General features: G+C 54.0%; 1 protein-coding gene and 1 long non-coding RNA gene across 4 annotated transcripts in view; one reads left to right on the forward strand and one right to left on the reverse strand.

Moving 5' to 3' along the window:
* The first annotated feature begins 1,271 nt into the window (after positions 1-1,271).
* Grid2ip (Grid2 interacting protein) overlaps positions 1,272-24,331 on the forward strand; it is a 44,723-nt gene continuing 21,663 nt past the window's right edge. The window contains exons 1-9 of one of the 3 annotated variants that reach the window (XM_060368084.1): positions 1,272-1,402; positions 1,972-2,232; positions 2,666-2,897; positions 6,848-7,262; positions 11,674-11,828; positions 21,582-21,830; positions 22,029-22,114; positions 23,185-23,254; positions 24,124-24,218. In XM_060368084.1, the coding sequence (XP_060224067.1) occupies positions 6,867-7,262; positions 11,674-11,828; positions 21,582-21,830; positions 22,029-22,114; positions 23,185-23,254; positions 24,124-24,218 (1,051 nt within the window). In that variant the 5' untranslated portion in view covers positions 1,272-1,402; positions 1,972-2,232; positions 2,666-2,897; positions 6,848-6,866. Of the gene's footprint in view, positions 1,403-1,971; positions 2,233-2,665; positions 2,898-6,847; positions 7,263-11,673; positions 11,829-12,682; positions 13,413-18,722; positions 19,059-21,581; positions 21,831-22,028; positions 22,115-23,184; positions 23,255-24,123; positions 24,219-24,331 lie in introns of those variants that run through there. The other 2 variants (XM_060368083.1, XM_060368082.1) reach the window with 2 other exon arrangements.
* Positions 14,484-21,665, reverse strand: LOC132648031 (uncharacterized). Its single transcript, XR_009586390.1, has 3 exons — positions 21,268-21,665; positions 20,945-21,095; positions 14,484-16,009 (listed from the first exon to the last, which is right to left on the reverse strand). It is a non-coding gene; the product is annotated as an uncharacterized LOC132648031 (long non-coding RNA).

The raw sequence follows: 24,331 nt of genomic DNA on the forward strand, positions 1-24,331 counted from the left end.
TCTCTTTCAGTTTTTCAAGACAGAGTTTGCCTGCCCTAGACTCTCTTTGTAGACCTGGCTGGCCTTGAACTCACAGAGATCTGCCTGCCTCTGCCTCCCTGAGTGCTGGGATTACAGGCGTGCGCCACCATGCCTGGCCTCAAATTGTTTCTCTAAGGCATTTTGTCACAGGATGGAAAGCTAACTGTTTCTCAAATATTCCCCGCTACCATTCCAGCGCCCCCACCCTGGCATCCGAACTCCTTTGGATCCTTTTGTTTGTTTGGTTGTTTGGTTTTGTTCTTCAAAGCAGGGTTTCTCTGTGTAGCCCTGGCTGTCCTGGAACTTGCTTTGTAGAACAGGCTGGCCTCGAACTCACAGAAATCCCCCTGCCTCTGCCTCCCAAGTGCTAGGATTAAAAATCTATACCCCCACTGCCTAGCTCCTATGGATGCCCTTATCCAGGGCAATTTCTCAGGCTTTCCTTACATTTGATGATCTGCATACTTTTCAAGTACTGCCTTGGCATTGTAGCATATACCTCTGGTCCCAGAGCTGAGGAGGCTGAGACAAAAGGATCATGGGTTTGCGGTCAGTCTGAGATCCTCAGCAAGACCAGTCTCAAATATGTGTGTGTGTGTGTGTGTGTGTGTGTGTGTGTGTGTGTGTGTGTGTAGGTACATGTATACACACACACACACACACACACACATTAGAGAGAGAGTCGGAGGGAAAAAACCCTCAGTCCATTAAGTGCTTGCCTCTCAAAGTTTGACCTGAGTTTCATCCTCAGCACCCATGCAAAACCTCCAGATGTGTGGGCGTCTGTAAAGCCTGTCATCCTCCAACCGTCTTCCCAGGAACAGGAGGATTCTTAGGCCTAGCGTACTCTGTGAGCTCCAGGATAATCAGAGACCTTACCTCGATGGAGGCAGAAGACATTCGTGAGAGTGACACCCATGATTGTCCTCTGCCCCCACACCCCCACACACGTACACACACGTGTGTACACACTCACTCATGAATGCACACATGCCTGCATACACATGTGTCCGTCCTAGTTTGCTTTCTGTTACTGTGATGAGCACCGGGGCCAGAACAGCTTGGGGATGGATGGGTTTACTCGATCACGCATCTCCACGTCAGAGCCTATCACCAAGGGAAGTCGGGCGGGGGGAGCTCAAGGTGGGAATCTGGAAAGAGGAACTGAAGAAGAGGCGTTGGGTGGGGGATGCTACAGACTGGCTTGCTTCCGGATCGCACCAGCTGCTTTTCGTTCACATCCCAGTCCATGTGTCTAGGATGGTGCTGCCTGAAGGAGATCTGGTCCTACCACATCGACTGGCAAGCAAGAAAGTGCCCCACAGACAGGCTCCAGCCCTCTGAGGGATGTGAGTCTTCCACTGAGGCACCCTCTTCCCAGGTGCGTGAAGTTGGTAACTGAAACCAACTCTGCATTAAAAAGGGTGTGGGGGCTGGCAAGATGGCCCATCAGGTAAAGGCACCCACCTCTGAACCTGCCAACCTGAGCTCTAGCTCTGGAATCCAAATGGTGAAAGGGGACTTTGTCGCCCTCTTCCTTTCACATGTGTGCTATGCACACACACACACACACACACACACACACACAAACAAAATAAGAGATTTCAAAAGCATTAAAGAATCAAGGCTTGGGTGGTAATTCAACCTGGAGTCCTCTGCTGTTTTCCCTCCCTTGGTGGGGTTTTGGGTTTAGGGGGAAGTGGCCAACTGCTGCTGTCATTGTTTTATCTCAAGACTAGGTACTACTTAGGTGGTGTGTGGGTGGCAGGGTTGGCCTTGTAACCGCCTGAGGTGTGGTTTCCAGGTCTCTCCACTGTATTTCTTCTTCCCGATTGTCACATCGTACTCTGTAGGAGGGAGTCACTGTCCAGTTTGTTTTTCCTGCTGCACCCAGAGCGCCTGGCAAAAACACCTAAGGGCTGTGTCTCAGTTTTTCCTTTCCTGCTGCAGCGATAAACTATCCTGACCGGAGCAACCTAAGGGGGAACGGGTTTATTTTAGCTCGCAGTTGAAGGTACAAGTAAGTCTACCACGCTGAGGACGCCAGGGCAGCGTGAAGAACCTGGTCACATCACGTTTCCCGTGGGGAAGCCGAGAGCCAGGAGTGTAGGCCTCTGTTCGGCTCCCCCCTCCCCGCTTATGCTGCTCATCATACCAACTACGGATGATGTCACCCGCATCGGGCCAGCCTTCAAGCCTCACTGAACTCAGGTAATTCCCTCAGACTTGCCTGAGACCTTTCTCCCACGGGCCTCCAAATTCTGTCGAGTTGATAATTAACACTAACCATCACGGGAAGATTTATTTGGGCTCACAGTTTTGGAGGTTTCAGTCCACTTACTGAACTGCTCAGTCCCAATGCACGTGTTTTCTCTGGTTTGGGTCTTTCTGTTGCAAATAACGCTAGCTTGTGGGGCTCTTGTGACATTTTCTGTGGAGACTGGGTCTCCTGTGCCACAGGGTCCCACCAGCTCGCTCTACCATCACTGGTCCCATTGAACTGATGTCCGGTGCCCCCCCCCCAACCCTACCCAAAAAATTCCACTTGAATCCTCTCTACCTACCTACCTTCCAGGCCCATGGCTAGATGACCCCAGCAGGTCTCCACGTTGGCCTGAGGACCACTGTTCTTTCCTCTGTACAGCCTGAGTCCTGGCCAAGCTGTCCAGCCATCCTGCTCGCCTGCCCGGTTACGGGAGCTTCTCAGGTTACTCGGGGGATCGCTTTGCCTTCGAAACTCCAGCTGTCCCCTCAGGTTCATCAGTAACCGATGCCAAGGCCCTGAGCTACACAGAGCCGACAGAAAGCTGGTGTCCCTAGATGCTCCACAAATGCTAGGCCTTGTCCTCTGACCACTGCAGTCCTCAGAGTGGCCGGTAAGTGGGCAAATGTGGGGAGTGGGTATGGCACCCACCCATGACTTTATCTCATGCTGTCAGATAGCCCAGTCAGCCTTTTGGGAATCCTGCATCCTGAAGCAGGTGAGTGCTGGGGGTGGGGAATGAAGCTGCAGGGGATGAGGAGGAGGGGGCGGTTCAGTCGGGTTTTCAGTGAATGGAGACACGTCAGAAAGTCTGATGCAGCTCAGAAGTCCTGGGCACCTGCCCACAGCCTATTTGTGTTTTGTTGACAGGGGTTGGGGGGAGGGGTTGGCAACGCGCATGTGTGGAGGTCAGAGGACGGCATGAGGGAACTGGTTCTCTTCTTACGTGGTTTCTGGAGCTGGAACTCCATCCTCAGGCTTAATAGCAGTCATCTTTCCAGATGAGATAGCTCACGGTTCTTGCCGACAGGCTTCTTGATCCTGGTAGCCTTCCGGGGTTTGGTGGAAAAGGGTGAGAGGCTCCATTAGGTAACTCTACAACCTGGCCTAGGTGAGTTGCTCAGAATAAGTGTGTTTGGAAATAGACTGTGGGCCGTCGCTCTAAGTTCAATTTCCAGTTAGCCCTTTGTTTCTTTCTAAAACGGGCTCGCCTGTAGCTTAGGCAGGCCTTGAACTCGTGGTCGTTCTTCCTCAGCCTCCTAAGTGAAGCGCCAGGGTTACAGCGTGTGCCCCTCCCCTAGCTTCCCAGCCCCCTCATTATGGAAACAGAGGTTTGAAGCGGAAGGAAGCATTGTGATGAAAGGGGCTGGCTCTGCCGTTTCCCACAGGGCCAACCTTGGGTTAGGCTTGTCTTGCCTAAGGTGCAGGTACTGCTTTCTGAGTCCTCGGAAGTGTAGAAAACCTGCTTCTGCCTGTGATGGTGGATGCAAACCTTTTGTGGGGCCTCTCTCTGCCTGCCTGCTCTAACCACCTCTCTCTCTCTTTCTCCCTCCCTCCCTCCAATCCTCCCTCTTTCTCTCTATAATTCACATGTAACCCAGACTTGCCTCAAACTTGTTATGTAGCCAAGGATGACCTTGAACTTCTGGTCATCCAGCTTCCACCCTGGAATTACATGCATGTGCCAGGCCTTCCACGGTGCTACACATAGAACCCAGGGCTTAGTGTATGCTAGGCAGAAATGCTGTCCACGGAGCTTCTTCCTGACATACATTTATTTAGAACAGTGTCTCATGCTACTCTGGCTTTGAAGTCATTGTATAGTCCAGGCTGGCCTTGAACTTCTGATCTCCCTGCCTCTACCTCCCAAGTGCTAGGATTCCCGCTGTGTGCCACGATGCCTGATTTATTACATACTGGGGCTGGACCCCAAGGTCTCATGCATGCTTTGTGGGTGCTCTAACTGAGCTGAGCCACCAGCCCGGGATTCAGCCTCTCTCGTGGTACATGAATTGACTTTTCAGATGACTCCAGGATGAGGTAATGTCACCGCCTTGCTTGTTCCCAGCGGACCACAGGAGCTCAACATTCTGCTAGGTGAGAAAGGAGGTGTTGACAGCACACCCAGCCTTGCGCAAAGAAGGGCATTCGGGCTCAGGGTGGACACCACCACCCCTGCCAGCCCCAGGCTGCAACAGCTGTGAAGAATTCCTGCAGTGTCCAGTGGTGACAAGTGCCACAGGACACCTCACTTTCTCTCGTCCAAAGGGTGCTTCCTCCAAATTTATCCAGCTGTTAGAAAGCTGGGTCCCTCTGTCTTGCTAACACTCTGGGCTCTAAGAAGTGACTGGCCTCCTGCTTCCTGGAAGACTGAGTCCCTGAGAAGACGCCTGTCGGCAGGTCCCCAAGTCTACACTGAAGACTGAAGGACATCTAAGGGCATCCTGGGCTAGGCATGAGTTCAGTTGGTGGAGGGCTTATCCAGCATGCAGGAAGCCCCGAGTTCTGTCTCCAGGGTAATAGGAGACTGAGCATAGTGGGGCATGCCTGTAGCTCCAGCAGAGGAAACAGAGGCAGGAGTTTAAGGTCAGTCTCAGGTCTGCGGTGAGTGTGAGACCAGCCTGGACTGTGCATGATCCTGTGGCGAGCAAACACGCAGGCCTCAACGGGCACAATGGTTAGGGTCACTTGCTGCTCTTCTAGGAAACCAGAGCCTAGCACCTGCACCACGGAGCTTACCGCAGTCCATAACTCCAGCTGCAGGGGACCACAACACTCTTTTCTGGACTCTTCACGGATGTTCGCACACTCATATACATGCACATAAAAAGTCTCAAGGGTCTCTCTAAGCCGGCACCAGGAGCCCCTACACCCCCAACAGACAACACCAGGGCTTGGGAGGCTAAAGTCAAGAGGATGGCTGTGAGTTCAGGGCTAGACTGGACCTCATAGGGAGACCCTGTCTTTAAAAAGATGTTTTTAAAAAGATGACTGAGGCGATAGCTCCATCAGTAAACTGAGTTCAATTCCTAGAACCCATGTGGAGAAAAAAAGGAAGGAGGGGCCAGAGCGTGGCATTTCAGAGCTGAGGAGGCAACACTGGCAGACAGCCAGTCTGGGGAGTTCCAAGCTGATGAGAGACTGGGTCTCAAAAAACAATCAAACAGGGCCTGGAGATATGGCTCAGAGGTTAAGAGCAAGCTCTTCCAGAGGTCCTGAGTTCAATTCCCAGCAACCACATGGTGGCTCACAACCATCTATAATGAAATCTGGTGCCCTCTTCTGGTATTCAGGTGCACATGCAGGTAGAACATTAAATTTAAAAAACAAAAACAACAACAAAAACAACAACAAACAAAAAGTGAATGACAGCCAAGATTTTCCTCTGCTCCACATACACACATCACACACATTCATGTGGGCACTCAAAAGCCCTCTACAAACTCCTATAGGGGATTTCTGCACCACCACCACCCCAAACAGACAGAAACACAGTAGCCCATCCATTCCCATTTGTGTTCCCAGGACACCTCTGCAGCCCACACCAGAGGCCTCACTGAAGGACAGATATTTCCTCCCCTGAGGAAATAAGATCCAGAATCCCAGAGACCTCCACTCCCCTTGCTAATGAGGAGCAGAAGGGTCTTGGCTCAAAGGAGAAACCCCAACACCCTCCCAAGTCAGTGGTGACAGAAGGATCAAAAGCCCCAGGCCGGCAGGACTAGGGAGACAGTTGAAGTCCAGCCTTGGCAGAGTGCATCATGGTGCCTCACACTGCAATGCCAGCACTCTGAAGGCAGAGGCAGAAGGGCTGCTCTGAATCCAAGGCCAACTTGATCTACATACAGAAGAGAACCAAGACCTTTCCTGGAACAAAACAAAACAAGCAACAGTAACAACCACAGTCTGGGGAACTTATTTAAAATTTAAATGTTTCTTTAATTAAAAAAATATTTTCATGATTTTCATGTATGTTTGTGTGTGTTTGCCACGGGTGAGAATGTTTTTACTTTGAGACAAACTCTTGCTGAGTTATCAAAGCTGGCTTTGAACTGGAGATACTGCTGCCTCAGCCTTCCTAGGAGCTGGGATGACAGGCCACATAGTCTGGCTCTCTGGGAGGTTCACAAAGCCTCCTCACGGGCTGTGCACAGTCTTGGGACCTCTCCCCCCGTTCCAGCGCTAAGATTTCTAGAACGTGTGGCTCATTTGGGACTGAGAGAGAAGGTTCAAATAAGTACCATTTGTCTTTAATAGCAAAGGGGCTTTTGCTGTTGTTTTGGCTTGGTTTTTTCTATATACGGCTAAAAGCTAAGGGCAATGCAGATTGGTGAGATGCCGGCCTTCACATTTCCTGGAGCCCTGTGGTAGCATCCCAATTGTCCCCTGCCCTCTTCCTAAAAGCCGCACCCATGTCCACAGCCCCTATGATGCATGGGGTGGGGGGCGGGGTATGACAGGATATGACACCTGTCTGTGTCGAGCAAACCAGTAGAGGGACTCAGGCCTAGGCAGGCCTCCACAGATAGAGCCATAACCCCCTTCTCTCTCCTCTCTCTCCAGCAGTACCGCCACAGCAGCCATGCCAGCCAGCAACCAAGGTTGGCCTGAGGACTTCGGCTTCCAGCTGGGAGGCTCTGGCCCCTGCTTCGTGCTGGAGGTGGCTGAAGGAAGCAGCGCGCATGCTGGAGGGCTGCGGCCGGGGGATCAGATCCTGGAGGTGGAGGGGCTGGCTGTGGGTGGCCTGAGCCGCGAGCACCTCGTGCGCTTGGCGCGGCGCTGCCCCCGTGTGCCACCCAGCCTCGGAGTGCTCCCGGGCCCCGAGGGTGGCCCCACAGCCTTGACAGCTGCCTGGCTAACCCCACGATTTGGGCGCAGCCTCCCGCTGGGCCGTGAACTGCTGCGTTTGGCTGGCAGGACCCGACCAGACGCTGTGCACAGAGAGCGCAGGCGCAAGGCCCAGGAGTTCAGCTGCAAGGTAAGGCACCCAGAGAAGGGAGGGACTGGGCGCAGCCCTGGGCCGACGGATGCGAAGAGCTCTTTTGGTTTGTCTGTTTGTTTTGTTGTTTGCTTGCTTGCTTGGTCGGTTGGTTTTGGTTTTTCAAGGCACGGTTTCTCTCTGTACCCATGGCTGACCTTGAACTCAGAGATCTGCCTGTCTCTGCCTCCCGAGTGCTGGGTGAGCAAAGTTCTCGATAGGTAGATTGACAAAGTTTCTAGCCAGCCTGAGAAACTAGAAACTAATGAGACACTGCCTCCAAAACAGAGGATTCATAAACGACTGATTCATTGATTGATGATAACGAGATGACATATAAATCAATAATGTTTCATAGATGATAGTTAGACAGGTACAGGTAGGTAGATAGCAGATAGATAGATAGATAGATAGGCAGGTTAGTAGATAGATATAAGCAGGTAGGTAGATTGACTGGTGATAAATAAATGACTGATTGATAAACAGGTAGATAAGTAAGCAGACAGGTAAATGATAGGTAGATAGATAGATGAGAGGTAGGTCAGTAGGGAGATATAGTATAGGCAGATAGATAGACGATAGACAGACAGACAGACAGACAGGCAGGCAGGCAGATGGACAGATGTGCCTGGTCCTCATCTGGCCTGGCCCCAGCAGAACAGAGAATGAACTTGTGTGTGACCAAGCGATTCTGGAACTCTCCACATCACCTGGAAGGTGAGCCTGGAAGCACAGCTTCTACCTCTAGACAAGGATGATTGAACTGAACCTGTCCTCCACAGAAGGGAAACTCCTCAGGTCTGGCCCTGGGGATGCTGGAGGTGGGGTCATCATTAGGATTTGGGGGTCTCCGAAGCTAAACTAAACAAGTTTACTGTCCACCCACACAAAGTTCTCTACAGTTTTCCAGAATGACTGATAATCACGTAATATTCCCGCACCTCAACATGAAGTTTTGGGGTTGAAAGGGGTAGTGGGAGAAGAAAGAGGAGACTCTTGTAGGCTGTCCTTTTCCCACTCATATGCTGTGGTATGTATTTGTCTTCTTTAGTAACATATGAACTATTTTTTGTTTTGCTTTGCTTTTTTTCAAGACAGGGCATTTCTGTGTAGCCTTGGCTGTCCTGGACTTTGTAGACCAGGCTGGCCTTGAACTCAGAGATCTTCCTGCCTCTGCCTCTTCAAATGTAAAATAAAAATTTTAAATGTTTTTTTTTTTAAAGAGTTCAAGGTCATTCCCAGAGATTTAGAGTGTTTGAGGCCAGCCAGGCTGTATAAAATGCAGAGAGTGTGGGGAGGAGAAAGAGGAGGAGGAGAGGGAGAAGAAGGGAAGGAAGAAAAACAAAACAATAAAAAACAAGTCATGTCCCCTAGCATCTCGGATGACTGGCTGGGATGGAGCCCTCTGAAGGCCTGTCCCATCCAACCCTGCAGAGCTGGAAGGGAGCATCCTCAGAGCCCCCGGTGAGGTAGGGTGGACATACAGACCTGCCCAGGAAGCAGAGCTGGTGAAATTCTTTAGCCTGGGGACATGGGACATGGTGAATTCTGGTTGGGGTTCACCAAGTGCTCCCCAAAAGTGTGTAGACCCCAATCAAAGATGGTCTCTGTGGAGCCTTCACCAACTTATAAGAACTAGCTTCCCCAGCCTCGGGTTCTCACAGCATTGCGTCTGCCCCAGTTTTTGCTCCTCTAAGTTGCTGATATTTAATAGAAAACCCATTAGTGTCCCGTGATGGAGCCAGCAGCTTAGATGTAGGTTGGAATCATCTGGGAAATAAATGACACCGAAACCATTCTGTGGCCTGGGCCCCAGGAGGGGGAGCTATTTTTTCCTCTTTCTTACATAAAACATCCTTGCAGCCAGCCACAGACTCTTTTGAAACCAGGCTGTTGCTGCTGGCTTTGATTCCAAAGCTGCAATCACAGGTGTGTGTCGGGGGGGGGGGCGGCTGGTGTTACAGACAATCCTAACCACTCTGAAGACAACAGAGGTATGAGCAGGGGACCTTAGGAAATGCTTCGTGGTTGCCATCTTTAGTTCTGTCAAGTAAACATGCATGGTACCTGCTGTGTGCCGGGTCCTGGGCCTGAAGCTGGACTGGAGTCAGATACGGAGCCACCATAGCCGATGGGCATGCAGACAGTGACCCACGAAGATTCCAAGTGCCAATATGTGAGGACTCAAACATGCAAAAAGTGGCTCTGCTTAGAATCCCTCAGGACCACCTGCTAGTGATAAATCATCCTCTCTACTCTCTCTGTGCTAGAAAGCCTGCCCTGGGGCACTGGGTAACCACTTAGGCCACTGGGGACCTTAGAGATAGCTCAGTATATGAAGGTACTTGCCACACAAGCCTGGAGACCAGAATCCCAACCCCAGAACCCGTGTAAAGTGGAAGAAGAGAACCAACTCCACAGGCTGTCCTCTGACCTCCATACTTGGGCCGTAACATGCATACACATACATAATAATAGCAATTTTAAAAGGATTTCTTTATTTTATGGGTAGTGTGTATGGCTCAGTGTTGCGTACTGTGTTTGTGCAGTACCCAGGGAGGCCAGAAGAGGGCACAGGATCCCCTGGAACTAAAGTTACAGAAAGCTATGAGCTGTCCAAGGTGTGTTCTAGGAATCCAACCCGGGTCCTCTGGAAGAGCAGCAAGGGCTCTTAGCCATGGAGCTGCCTCTTCAGAGCCACCTCCCTCTCCTTCACTAAAGCAGTCAGACATAAGTTCAGCTCCAAGGTTCAGTAGCAGAATCTGAAAAATGGCTCAGGAGAAAAAGGCACACTACCTTTGGAAGCCTGATGATCTAAACTTGGTCCCTGTAACTCACAGTAGGAGAGGACAGACTCCCAAAAGTTGTCCTCTGACCTCCACGTGTGTTGTGGCGTACACACACACACACACGATTATGCAGAAAGATAATGCCAGACAGAAAGATGACAGAAAGATTAAAGTTCACTCATAGGTCATCATGTACTGTTTTGTCAGGACACTGGATGAATTCAGATAGCAGGTCACTGAATAAAAGAATGGGCTTTAGCCAGGTGCAGTGATACACCTGTTATCCAAGCACTTGGGAGGTAGAGGCAGGAGGACACCAAGCTTGAGGCCAGACTGGACTATAGAACAAGAACCTGTTCAGAAAAGAAAAAAAAATTAAAAAGAAAGGAAAGGAAAGGAGAAAGAAAGAAAGAGAGGGAGGGAGGGAGGGAGAGAGAGAGAGAAAGAGAAAACCAGCTCAGTCTGACTTGGGCCTGTCATCTCAGCCACACAGAAGGTTAAGGCAGGAGGAGGACAGGCTGCAGGCTTGCCTGGGCTGCAGTGGATAGTCAAGCTCGGCCTGGACAGCTGAGTGATACCATCTCAAAATAAAAAAGGGGGAAAGACTGGGAGTGGAGAGGAGCTGGAGAAGACACACACATTGGCTCCCACAGGAGCATGGACACGCGTAAACACACACGCACAAGGAAGGCTGGGGATGTAGCTCAGTGGCGCTTGCTTCGCTTGAGGGCTACATCCTCAGCACCGCAAAACAGAAACAAAGAAAATTAGTGAGAAGGCAGGGAGAGGGGGAGGGAAAGAGGGAGTGGGAGGCAGAGGGAGAGAGAGAGAGAGAGATTTAGGAATATTAAGCTCCTTTCCAGGAAACATCGTGTGCATTTTGTACACCAGTTTCAGTGGCCCCACGCCCCTCTGAATAGATGCCCTGTTATTAGCATTATCTAGTTATGTGCACAAAGAGAAAGAACACCCCAAGAAAGTTCAGAGACCGAGAGCTAAAATTCATGGCCAGGGCACACCTTCTGTAGTGCTTTTGTGGAGACAGAGTACTCTCTGTGGGAACCGTTAGCGAACCGCGATGCAGAAGGGAACAGCAGCATAGTATTGTAATAATAGTAACTAGCAATTAGCGAGCGCCTGCCCGTGCTTAAGCGCTTCTGTTAAGTCATTTGATCCATAGAGTCTTAGGAATGGCTGTCCCTGGCCTGAGATGGCTCAGAGCCCTGGCGACCTGAGTTTGGTCGCTAGAACCCACCTACGTGGTGGGCAAGGACTGACTCCTGCAGGTTGTTCTCTGGCCTCCGAGGACACGAATATGTAAATAAATGTCCTGCAAAACAGGCAAACCATGGCTGTTCCTGGGTTCAAATCCTGACCCGATAACCTTGAAACACCTATGACTTGTGTGACCTGCCCCTTCCACAAATCACTTCCCTGCCAGTCTTTCCTCTGTCAGCCTCTGAGACCTTCGCTCTTTAGACGAAGATATTGATGGTCCCTGTGTCAAAGGCAGCTGAGAGGTTAGAATGGGGGTGAGCTGGGCAAAGTGTTTCCTGTGTCGGCTATCCTGTTGAGGTCGTCAGAGGACTCTCCGTGGCTCCACCAGGATCCTCTCCCTGCAGGTAGATGACATCTTGGGGGACCAGCCAACAGCCAAGGAGCAGGTGTTTGCTGCGCTGAAGCAGTTCGCTGCCGAGCAACGTGTGGACGAGCTGGTGTGGACGCTCACTGTGGTACTGCCCAGTGAGGCCCAGGGGCCGGTGCTGGACAACCTCAGGTACCTCTGCCGATGTCAACGTGGGTTTCATTCCAGGAAGGGTGGCATTTCGCCAGTCCAGGAGGGCCTGTGAGATGATGAACGAAGGTCAGCCTGTCTGGGGGGGGATTGGCGGGGGCGGTTAGGATGGTGGAAGGAACTGCTGATGCTGGCCTGTGAAGGTAAAGCCGAAGCTCCCGGACTCCATCCCAAACCAAGATGGCCGGGATTGCTCATAGAACACCAAGCTTGGCTTCCTCCTGTGAAGCAGGGGCACATTATGAAGGAAACAGCTGTGTGGGTCCTGACGCCACCCAACCCTACAGGCAATGCCCACTCTCTGCCTTTTTTTTTTTTTTTTTTTTTTTTCTTTTTAGATAGGCTCTCTTTATGTCACCCAGGCTGGTCTTGAACTCAAGATTCTCCTGCCCTGGCTCCCAAATGAATGATGCAATCACAGATGTGAACCACCACATCATTGAGCTCTATTTATTTACTTACTTACTTCTCTCTCTGTTTCACTCTCTCTCTCTCTCTCTCTCTCTCTCTCTGTGTGTGTGTGTGTGTGTGTGTGTGTGTGTACAGGGTCTTACTGCATAGCCCTGGATGGCCTGAACCTTGCTGTATAACCCAAGCTGGTCTCAAATTCATGCCAATCTGTCTGCCTCCGCCTCCTGAGTTCTGGAATTTAAGCTGTCCGACAGCATCCCCAGCCATCTGCACCCTATCTTTTGAGACAAGGTCTCTCTCACTGAACTCAGGCCAGGGAACCCTAGATTTCGACCTGTCTGCCCCTCCCCCACCCCAACCCCGGAGTTAGAAAGAGCACTGCAGGTGGCTACTTGTTTTGTTTTGTTTTGTTTTGTTTTTGAGTGCTGAGTATGGAACTTAGGTCTTCATGTTGACTGTGCAGGGCCTCTACTCACTGAGCCGTCTCCTCAGCCCCTACACTAGGCTCTCTTTGATATCAGTTTGATGTTGTTGATGATGGTGGTGGTGATGTAAATGATGGTGGTGATGATAGTTTAGTGTGCCAAGGACCCCATTAGATCCCTGAAGAATGCTCTGTCACCAGATCGGCTCCATTCACACAGTCAGGTCGAGGACCCGAGAGGACCGTTATAGAACAAATCAGTCAGTGGCTGTGACAGGCTCTGGGACCCACTGAGCTGTGTGCGGTCACCTCTCCAGCTCACCGGCTAAGGACTGGAGAAAATTCCCGCTGGGTCCTGGCTTGGAGAGGCTCCAGGTGACCCAGGACCACCTCCAATCCCTGGCTCCCTTCGCTGAGGGCCTCATTTTCGTGCAGCTTCGATCTGACACCCTCTGGGGTTTTTCATGCTCTCCTTGTGGGTCTTGCCTGGTTTTCTCTCCCGGCTCTTGCTTCTGGGGCCCGCAGTTGCCCCAACCCTCCCCTTCCCGGGCTCAGTCTGCCCCCTCCCCTCGCTGCCATTCACCCCGCGGTCTGCCCCTCCCTCTGGGCCTGGCCAATGTCAGGGACTGGGCTGGCCAGCCCCCCGCCCCCACCAGCCCGCGCTCAGCAGCTCGACTCCGCAGCGAAACGCACAGGAGGCCACCGAAAGAGGCCACCATGAGCTGCCTGGGGTGAGTAGGGGGACTGACTCTAGCTGAGAAGAAGAAGAAAAAAAAAAGCTCTGGATAGGGAAAAAAAAGAAAAAAGAAAAAGAAAAAGTTATCTCTAGAGCGGAATTTGTCGTAGCTGATGCAGGGGGCTGAGGACGTCCTGGGGGAGGGGGGTGACAGACAGGCAGAGCTCGGGTCTGCCCAGTTCCATGAGGGCTTGGTGTGTAGGGGACCCCGCTGTCCCCGGGGAATCTGGCGCGTTCGTCTCCAGGCCAGACTCAGCGGGAGGACCGCTCGGATTTGCTGGTTTCATCTCGGTGCTGCGGGGCTTCTGTCTCCGCCGCCTCTCTTGGGACAGCGACGGCGGCTGCCTCTCCGCTGGCTGCCTTTCTCGCTTGTCAGCGGAGGATCGGGAGAGGAGGGGGTGGTCTAGATTTAGCTCCTGGAGAAAGCGGGAACCCCCGGACGCTCGGGATGCCCCGGTGGCCCGCTGCTTCCCCGGGCGCTGCTGGGAGGATGAATGGGAAGCCTGTGCTGCCAGCGGGTGTCAAGTGCGACAGGAAAATTGGGGAGGCTGTTGGAGGAAGGGGCGGCGCCCAGCTGGGCTCCGAAGGGAGGGTAGGGCGGCAGCGGGGACCTCAGACAACGTCTCCCCACCCACCCCCCGCCCCGCATTTCCTAACGCCTCCCTCCCTGGAGCTGGCCAGCTGCCAACGTCCCCACTGTGTGCCGGCCTCTTGGGATGCCGGGATTCGGGTGCAGAGCCTTTTGGAGAAGTGTCAAGAGCGAAAAGGAAACATCACAGCCGCAGCTAGCTGATTCTGAGAGTCCAAGTTCAGGGGCAGCCCATGGCTAACCCAGACTCCTGCAGTCAGGGCAGGGACTCAGCAGGTGTCAGCAGCACACCTCAGGAGTTGGGCCTCAGAGGGGCCCGGAAGTCAGTCGCCCCTATTCACACAAGATGAGTAGGGGCCCCCTGGCCTGCCATTGAATAAGGGCAAGGAAGAATCACTGCCCTGGCCCAGGGAAGCCACAGGGCAGGTAGACACGGCTTAAATAAGAGGTTTAATAGACAAAAGATGGTAGGTGATGATGGGGGTGGTGACGTGTGTGTGTGTGTGTGTGTGTGTGTGTGTGTGCACCTAAAGCTTTCTTTAGAGCCACACCTGAAATCTCAGCTCCTTTCGAGGTCAAGGCTGGAGGATCACAAGTTCAAAGCCTACCTGAGTAGTTTATCAATACCCTGGTTCTAAATAAATAAGCTTCCCACGGAGGTTAGAACCCACGCACAGCACACAAGTGTGGCCTGTGGTCGGGAGGTGGTGCCTGGGGTGTCTGCGGCCGCCCAAGCAGAGGGGAGAGGAGCAGAGGGGGAGGAGCCGTGGAGGGAGATCGCTCCTGAGCCCTCCCCTACAGTAGCCACTAATTACAGATGCTTATTTATTATGTATACATTTTCACAAAGTTAGGTGACCACGCACCAGTAATCCCAGCGCTTGGGGAGGGCTGAGACACGAAAACCGCAAGTTCACGGCCAACCTGAGTCACGCAGCAAGGCCCCTGGGTTGAATCCTCAGCACTGCATAAAACCAGGGAGGGCGGCTTGTGAGAGGCCGAGGTAGAGAGTGACATCATAGGCAACAGAGCAAGCGTAAGGCTAGCCTGGGCTACATGCAACTCTCTCTGATATATATATCAGCGAAGACCTTGAATGTGTCCAGATTTGCGGCCACAGCACACAAAGGCACTGTGCTCCTTTACAATAGCATTTCCTGCTGCCACTCGGAGCCTAATTTGGGTCTGTTCCCCGAGGAATCCCAGTCTGATTAAGTGGTAAAATGGCTTTCTAATTAGGACAGGACAGGCAGTTTGGAAAAGTGTGATGTGTCCAGGAGGAAACAGAAAAGACGGTTGGTGGGGCGGGGGTGTCATCTGGGGGAGGAAAGGGTGAGCCAGGCAGAGAGCAAAACAGCCGGCCCCACTAAAGTGGTGCGGTCTGGACGGGAAGCCTCCTGTCTCTTCACCGATGCTGCAACCCTGAGCAAGGAAACTGATCCTCACAGGCTGCCTGAGGAGTGGGGCTGGCTGGCTCTCGGTGCCCCCTACCCAGACAGTGGGTTGCGCTGGAGGAGGGGGCATCTGTGCTCCTTCCACTCCTGTCCTTTCAGCAACACCAGTGGTTTTTGGAACCAAAGGTGGGGGCGCACACTTTTAGCAAACCCAGCACACAGGTGCCTGATGTAGGGTTGCAAGTCTGAGTCTGTGTATGGGTGGGTTCAGGGCCAGCCTGAGCTACATGAAGAGGCCTCACCACAAAGAAGCAAACAAAAGCAGGAGGTAGCCCTATGGTAGAAGATACGCTCAAGACCTGAGTGTGACCCCTGTACCCCACACAAAGAAGGTTTATATGATATAATAGGGCTGGAGAGGCGGCTTAACAGGGGAAGCGCTTGCTCTGAGAGCACGAGGGCCTGCAGTTGGCTCTCCAGCACGCTCGTGAAAGCCAGGAGATACATTCTGCAATCCCAGGACTGGGAGGTGGAGACAGGGTCCCTGGGGCTCACAGGCCATCCTGTCTGGCCTGATCAGTTTACTCCAGGTTCAGTGAGAGAGTCTGTCTGAAAGAAAACAAGATGGAGAACAATTGAGGAAGACACTCAATGTTGACCTGTGACCTCCACAGGCACACTCAGGGAAGGGTATCACACACACACAAAACACACACACACACACACACACACACACACAGACAGAGCCAGGCATGATGGAACATGTCTTTAACCCCAGCACTTGGCAAGTAGAGGCAGGCAGGTCTCTGTGAGTTAGAGGCCAACCTCGTCTATACAATGACTTCCAAGTCAGTCAGAGCTACATAGTGAGACCCTTTCTCAAATAAATAAAACAACCAGCTATTATGTCACACACGTTTAATCCCAGAACTCGGGGAGGCAGAGGCAGGGGATCTCTTGAGACCAGCTAGGCACCCTGTCTCAAAAAATAAAATAAAAATACTTCTATGTGAGGGCTGGGAAAATGGTTCAGCAGCTTAAGTGCTTTGGGTAGGAGCATGAGGACTTGGGTTCAGATCCCCAGATCTGTTCACCGCTAATCGTCCATCTGTAATTTCAGCCTCATGAGACAAAGATGAGGATCCCCAGAGCAAGTCTTGGTAGCAAGACTCACACGTGCATGCGCCCACATTCAAGCATGCATGAGGCACACACGAGCACCACATATAAAATCATTAACAGCTACGTACACTACAGTTACTGGAGTGGATCATTTGAGCTGATGCTGCTGAAGTGTGCCTCATGGTGTGTGATCAGTTAGCGATGACTTCCCAGAGGGAGAGTCTCTTGATCTCCCAGGCGACTTTGGGGCCTCACCGTTTCTGTGGTTGGGAGCTGCCCTAGGCACATGGGCTGTTTGGAAGCAGCGTCCTTGGCCTCTACCCACTAGATGCCAGCAGCACACTCCTTTCCCGGCTGTCATTTTGTGACAGCCAAAAAGTGTCTTGAGATAGTGCCAAATGTTTCCAGGGGGCGGAAGGGGTGCGGAATTGCCTGTGATCGAGAATGACTGTGGTGGTCTTTGATAATGCCCTTGCGCCGAGGCAGGCTGGGTAGGCCGGTCTCCGAGTCTCCTCTTCCCTGGCGTGTGCTCTGTGCTGTCTTGAGTCACCTGGCCGAATACCCCCGCCACTGCCCCCCCCCCACGTGGGGACTTCTCGGTGCCCTGAAGCAGCACGTCCAGACTGCAGCAGGAGCACTGGGTGCTTTCAGTGGACGGGTTTTAGAGCCTTTGGGCGTGGCTGGTTCTGGGACACTGGTGCTGGCGACTGTGACCACAGATGCTTCGGTAACGATGGGGCGGTGGTGGCCCTGCTGCCAGGAGCTGTTCTCAAGATAAAAATTGTGCTCCCGGGCATGGGGGAGGGCAAGGGGGACAAGGCATGAGGAGACAGGGCTGCTGCTGCTGCCAGGGAGAAATAGCTCCAAGAGGTGACAAGAGTGCAGTAGGGCCAAGAATACAAGGGAGGGGGGCTGAGGCATTGGCATTTTTGTTTTGCTTTTAGGGCTGGGAATGAATGCAGGGTTTTGTTCTTGCCGGGAACTCCTCCACCATGGCACCCTCACAATAGCCCTCACCGGTAGGTTCTAGTGCAAGAGCTGGCCCTGCGTCACATCGCCAGCCCCTCGCTGAGGAATGCCCAGGAGTGCCCTACACTGAGCTGCGTCCTCAGCTCGCTTCTGTATTTTAAATCCCAACCACTCAGCCACACGGGGTGGAACAGGCCTATAATCCAGCCTACTCAAGAAACTGAGGCAGGCTGGGTGCGCTCACCTTTAGGCCCAGCACTCAGGGAGGCAGAGGCAGATGGATCTCTATGAGTTGGAGGCCAGCTTGGTCTATAGAGTGAGTTCCGGGACAGCCAGGGCTGTACAGGGAAACTGTGTTTCAAAAGAAAGGAAGGAAGGAAGGAAGGAAGGAAGGAAGGAAGGAAGGAAGGAAGGAAGGAAAGAAAGAAAGAGAGAAAGAAAGAAAGAAACTGAGAACTGAGGCAGGAGGATCAAATCTTCAAGGTCTGGGCTGAATGTTGGCTATGCTTAGCTAGCATACAGAAAGCCCTGACTTTGATTTCCTGAATGGAATACAGCCAGGCCTGAAGGTCCATGCTTGTAACTCTAGTACCCAGGAGATGGAGGCAGATGTTCAGGGTTATCCTTGCATAGCAAGTTTGAGGCTACATAAGACCTTATCAAAAGACAGACAGGAAGGAAGGAAGGAAGAAAGGAAGGAAGGAAGCAGGAAGGAATTGGGAAAGGAAAGAGGGAAAGGGAGGGAGAAAGGAAAGGGAAGGGGGAGGGGAAAGACAAAGATGGGGGAAAGCATATTTAAGTCCAGCCTGGATTAGAGTGAGTTCAAGGCCAGCATGGGGAACTTAGGGAGACCCTGTCTCAAAGTAAGAAGTAAACGGCATTGAGGATGCAGAACACTTGAGTTCTATGTGGAAACCTTTGTTCAAGCCCCAGCCTACACCTTTACTGGGCTGCCTCCCAGCATCACCCCTCCCTTGGCTACCAAGACCTCAAAGATCTCTGGAGTTCTTCCATCTCCCCTAGAATCCATAAACCCTAGCATGGAGCGCAGCCTCCGGCCCTGGCCGCGGCATTCAAGGCCTCCTTCTCCCTGGCTTGCCCGGGGTATGTAGGGAGGGCGGCTCCCCCGAAGTCTCTTGCAAATGCCTACCCAAGTACTACAAAAGGCGTTGGCTGTAGCTGAGTGTTGGCAGCCGCTGTAAACGGGACCGGGACCGGGACCGGGACCGGGACCCTGGGCTAGAGATTCGTGGAGAGGGAAGGCAGAGGAGGGAGCTTGACAGCCGCGAATCACCCGGCTCTCCATTCCTCAAGGTGCAGCAGCTAGCTCAGGGGTCCCAGGGCGGCGAGAGGGGAGGCGGGGCGGGGCGGAGCCACCGGGAAGGGGCGGGCCTGGGTACACGGTGCGGGACTGGCCGGGAGGGGCCGCGCTCGCTCGCCCGGCCGAGGAGCGTGGAGTCGCCCTCCGGGTCCTCGCGGGCTCCGCCACCCGCTGACCGTGCGCACCTGCCGTGCCGCCGTCGCGGATCCAGATGGGGAAGGACCAGGGCTTCTCTCGGCACTTTAGGTAGCTTCCCTACCGCGTCCTGCGCCTCGCGGAACCTTGCCCCCGCATCCGGCCAGCCTGAGGTGGGGGAGGGGGCCTGGACATCCAGAGAGGTCCCCGGTCCTGGGTGGGCAATCTATCTAGACTGGGCGGAGCCCCGAAACGGAGGACAGTGGCTCCAAGCTGGTGGGTCTGCGGGCGGTGAGGATTCGATGTTGGGTACCCAGGACCCGCGCGAGGCCCGAGGGGTTGGGAGGATGAAAGGCTAGGATTGAAAATCAACCTTCCTGCATCGGTTCGCGGGAGAGGGCGGAGGGCCGGGGTGCCGCGCTCTGGGTGAGAGCCTAGAGCACCTAGAGCAGCGAGTTCTGAGTTTGGAAGGCAGGACCTCTGCTCCGTCGGGAACTGCAGGTTGCCGCCTCTCAGGCTCGCACCCGTCTCCGCCGGTTCGCTGGCTGGAGATCAAGGGCTCAGTGAAGCAAACTGAGTTGGGATAGGACACACGCGGGCAGGAGAGGACCCTAGGGGAGATTCCGGTAGCAGAACTGACCCAGTGGAAGGGTACAGACGGGTGACTCTCAGGAAGGATCCTGGGAACTCAGGAAGGCCTGCGGGCATCGTGAAGAGCTTGGAGACCTAAGGCTGGTCAGTCGCAGTCCAAAAGGCAGCGATCTGCCCCTATAATGAATTCGGCTGTGCAGGCTTTAATTAACCCGCAGCGGTGCCAGGACTCGGCTGGCTGGGCCAGACAGTGATGGAGCCGCAGGGAAGGCTCACGGCAGCCAGGAAGGGTGTCTGGCTCAGCAGGCAGCCTTGGCCTCTGGCCCAAGCTCCAGATGCCAAGCGAACTAGCCACCACGGTCCACCTCCCCGGTTTGTGACTCAGCCCGGTGCCCACCCGGCGAGCACGTCCGACTGGGCTGGGCGTCTGACCCCTGCCCACGTTAGAATGTGGGCCTCATGCCCGGCAGAGCTTGGGGCTGTGCAAGGTGAGGGCAGGAGGTGGGCAGTCCCGGCATCCTTTGCCCGGACACAAGGCAGGGCGATAAGGAGAGGGCCAGGACTGTGCCAGCAGATGGAAGGGTCAGGCTCAGGAGATCTCCTGGTTGCCTGGAGGGGGCGGGGCTGGCACGGCCCTCCCGAAAGAGCTACACCCCATCTGGGCCATCAGGAGCTCATCCTGCCCGGCCAGCCTTATTAATTTCACCCGCTGAGGCTGAGAGCAAGTTCAGGAGAGGGAGTATTTGGGCCGCATGCCAAGCCGTCGGTCCCCTCCTCTTTTCTCGCCTGACTCCCCACGATGCCCTTGGCGTTGGCTTCCGGCACAAGGAAGAGGGAAGACAACCTTGGGGTACAGCCAGGAAGCTCTTGCTAGTGCCATGAGCCCCGATTCCAGCTGTGTCAGAGGCCAGCTGCGTGACCCTGCAAAGTTACAGATCTCTCTGTGCTTTAGAATCTCCTGCAGTCCGCCATGGTGTTAGCTGGCTGTTATTCGGAAATGAGATTGGATAGCGCGTGCGCACACACACACACACACACACACTCACACGCTTTTTTTCTCCAGTGCCAAGTCCTTTCCCATCACTGCGGCCCACAGTCCAGCTACAAATCCCTGCGGTAGAGAGGTCCTAGACTCCCAGGCTCCGGCGACTCGTCCCAGGGTAGGGACGCTTCTGGGAAGCTGTCTCCTCCCACTACCTTGGAGAGCACCACAGGACCCTCACAGTTGAGCCTCAGCATTTGGTAAATGGGCAGAGGCTTACTAAACACATACAAGGGCCTGGGAACACACACACACACACACACACACACACAAAGACATGCACATGTACACGCATGCACACTTAAAAATAATAAAAATCATTCTTTTTTAAAAAAAAAAAAAAAGGGCAAAAATAAGAACGCACCAGGCAGAGCCAAAAGCTTGGAGGTGGCCATTGCCCTCACTTTGGCAAGTGGGCAGGGCTGGCAGCGAAGCAAGCGGGAGAACGGAAAGAATGAGGGACTCGGAGGAAGGCAGACCCCTGCGGATGGCTGATGCAGTTTTCTCTGGCAGTCCTGGAAGTAGGAGGGGAGAGAGGAGCATTAGCTGGGCTTGGCCTGGTAGGTGCAAGGGCATGAGAGGATGGAGGGAAGGAACAGACAGAGATGGAAGGCAACAGCCAGAAGGCCTCTATGACTCATGTGGGAGCAAGGAGGCTCCTCAAAGGTTGGGGTCATGGGGACAGACCGTGTGGCTTTCTCAAGGTGGGGTAAGCAGGACGCCTCCCTCCTGGTGTAGTCTAGGATAGTCAATTCTCTCCTTCCGCCATGTGGGTCCCCGGGGATTCGAACTCTCGCGTCTCCAGTCTCCGCAGCAAGCGCTTCTACCTGCCCAGCCATCACGCGACCAGGTCTAGGACAGCTGGGGACACAGGTCTGTTCACCGAAGGGGAAGGTGAAATTTTCCTGGTCACCCCTGGGAAGGGGCCAGAAGAGTCACCAGGACGTGCCTTTGGAACGCAGTCAGGGGTCGCGCCTGACCCGACGGTTCTTGCCTTGCAGGATCTTCATCCCCAAGAAGCACCGGGCGCGGTTCGACGAGGTGGTGTCGCAGGGTCTGCTGGGCAAGCTGTGCCGCGCGCGGAGGGCGCAGGGCGCGCAGCGTTTGCGCCGCAGCCGCAGCGAGGAGCGCCCGGAGCGCCTCCTAGTGTCCACGCGCGCCAGCGCCGCGCCGCGCCGCCCGGATGAGCCACCCCCACGGAAGGCGGCCTCGCTGCTGGGCGGCCGCACCGGCCCGGGGGGCCCTCGCAGGTACGCGGGGCGGGGCGCGCGGGCGACAGCAGAGGGCGTCGCCTGCTCCTGGGCAAGCCGGGTCGGAGACGTGGACTGTGGCTGTGTGGGAGGGCCTGGACAGGAGACATGTCCATTCCCTGAGCCCTGGTCTCCTGTCCTCGGGGTGAGTCAGGGAGGGCCACTCACCTCCAGCCCCATTCCACTGTTTTACTCCAGGACTGTTCGTGTCTACAAAGGCAACAAGAGTTTCGGCTTCACTCTGCGCGGCCATGGACCGGTCTGGATTGAATCTGTCCTGCCTGGTGAGGGATGGACTGGTTACCCGGAGTCCCTAAGATTAGGGGAGAGGAGACAAAGCCTGTTGTAGCTCTCTCTCTGGAGATGCTGTCTAGGCCTGCTAGTCACGTTGTAAACGTCCACTGTTAGGAAGCAGAGAGCAAGGGCTGGGGAGATTGCCCAGTGGTTAGAGCGGTTGTTGGGTAGAAATAGGACTGCAGTTTGGATCCCCGAAACACGTATGAAATGCTCGGTGGGTATGATAACCTGCCTTGGCTGTGTCGTTCCGGCCTTGGAAGGAGGAGATGCCACTCCCAGAGCGTGTGCATGCGCACCCATCCACGCACACGCATGCACCCGCCCACATGAAAACATGTGTACACACATGAAAATGAAAGAAGAAGAAGAAAAAGCAGAGTGGTAAATGCCAGTACTTGGCTTGCCTTCACTATTTCAGACAGTCCAGCCTCCCTGCCCAGGGAACGTGTCTGCCCATGGTCAAAATGAGTCTCCGGGTATCAGTTAACGTGATGAAGACATTGCCTTCCATCCTCAGAGGTTAAACTTAGGATAGGTGGTAACTGTCACAGTGTCACTGGGTTCTTGGGCCCCTTCTGACTGGCTGGTTCGTGGCCCGCAGCTGATGAGGACAGGTGGACAGTGGCTCATACTCCGTGACTCCCTAGAGGAGGTGCTCAGGCTGTGGGCTGTGGATTGGTTGGTTTGCGTGTGAAGGCATGCTTACAGCTGAGTCCTTCTCCATGCCTCTTCTTTTTCAATTACGCTTATTTATTTTGAGGAGGAGGAGGGATGGGAGTACCCAGACGCCATCCGGGGTGTGTGTGTGTGTGTGTGTGTGTGTTAGAGGACAGCTTACAGGAGTCACGTGTCTCTGCCATGTGGGTCTCCGGGATCAAACCCAGGCCGTCAGACTTGGCAGCAAGCTTCCTGACTCGCTGAACCATTTCAACAGCCCAGAGTCTCGTTTCTCAGCCGTGAAATGGCTACCTGGCTCACAGGGTGGGGCTGAGGGGAGAACCCCGCCCCCTCCACTGTGGGGTGGTCAGCTGACTGCAGGCCTTCTTCTCCCCCCCAGGCAGCCCAGCTGAAAACGCCTCCCTCAAGTCAGGTGACCGGATCCTCTTCCTCAATGGACTGGACATGAGGTCAGCAGCCCCTGAGAGGGCTTGTGGTCCTGGTGATGAGCCATCCCCCAAGACTTTCGCCTCTCGGGCACTAACAGTGGCCGGGATCCCCCTCTGACCTAGACCCTAAGACCTGTGCCTCCTGTGTCTATCCCTCTTGCACTGAGGGCCATTTCTCCCCGTCGTTCTGGGAACTCAACACAAGGTTAGGCAAACAGTGTCTCAGAGCTGCATTCGCGGCCTTTTATTTAAGATTTTGTTTTCCTCGAAACAGTTCCTCTCTCTGTGTCCCAGGCTGTCTTGGAACTTACTGTGTAGCCCAGACAAGCCGCCAGCCTCCACTGTGGTGGCCTGCAGGCATAAGCTCCAGGCCTGGCTCCCAACCCTTTGAAAATTTCTTTTTGTTTTGAGACAAGTCTTGCTTAATTGCTCAGGCAACATGGACTTGCTGTATGGTCCAGACTGGCTTTAAATTCTGCGGATCCTCCTGCCTCCGCTCTCCGAGGGCTGGGAGTACAGTTGTGTGCCACCCAACATGCTCCCCCAACAGTGGGGACTCCACCCGAATCCATCTTCCTGCTTTGCCAGGACCGCTAGTCCATTTTTTTTTTTCCTAAGCAGAAAATATTACAACTACATTTTGGGGGACACGGACTGGAAATGACTGATTATTTCTTGCTCTGGGAGGGAGCCCTGCCCAGGGTGACATGGGAATAGCGCTTTCTGTGCCCAGGAGTGTTAACCCCAAAGCCTGGGGCTTTGCCGTCTGAGACCTTATCTTACGTGTGAGGGTTCTAGCGGGTCCTGAATGAACAGTGTGTTTGCTAGGTGGCTTCTCCAGGAAGGACAGAGCTCACTTTTCAGGCCCTTCTGGGCCATCTCCTTTGCAGGAACTGCTCCCACGACAAGGTGGTGTCCATGTTGCAGGGCAGTGGTGCAATGCCCACGCTGGTGGTAGAGGAAGGACCCGTCCCTTTCGCCAGCGGTGAGACTGTCAAGGCCGAGTCCCCAGAACTGTTTTGGGCGCTTCCCAGGGGCGCCGCCAGGGGGGGCTATCGAGCGCAGCGCGCGGCGTTCGGTGCTGTTGACTGGCGTGCA

This window comes from Meriones unguiculatus, chromosome 15 (genome assembly GCF_030254825.1).
Source record: "Meriones unguiculatus strain TT.TT164.6M chromosome 15, Bangor_MerUng_6.1, whole genome shotgun sequence".
NCBI classification, from domain to species: domain Eukaryota; kingdom Metazoa; phylum Chordata; class Mammalia; order Rodentia; family Muridae; genus Meriones; species Meriones unguiculatus.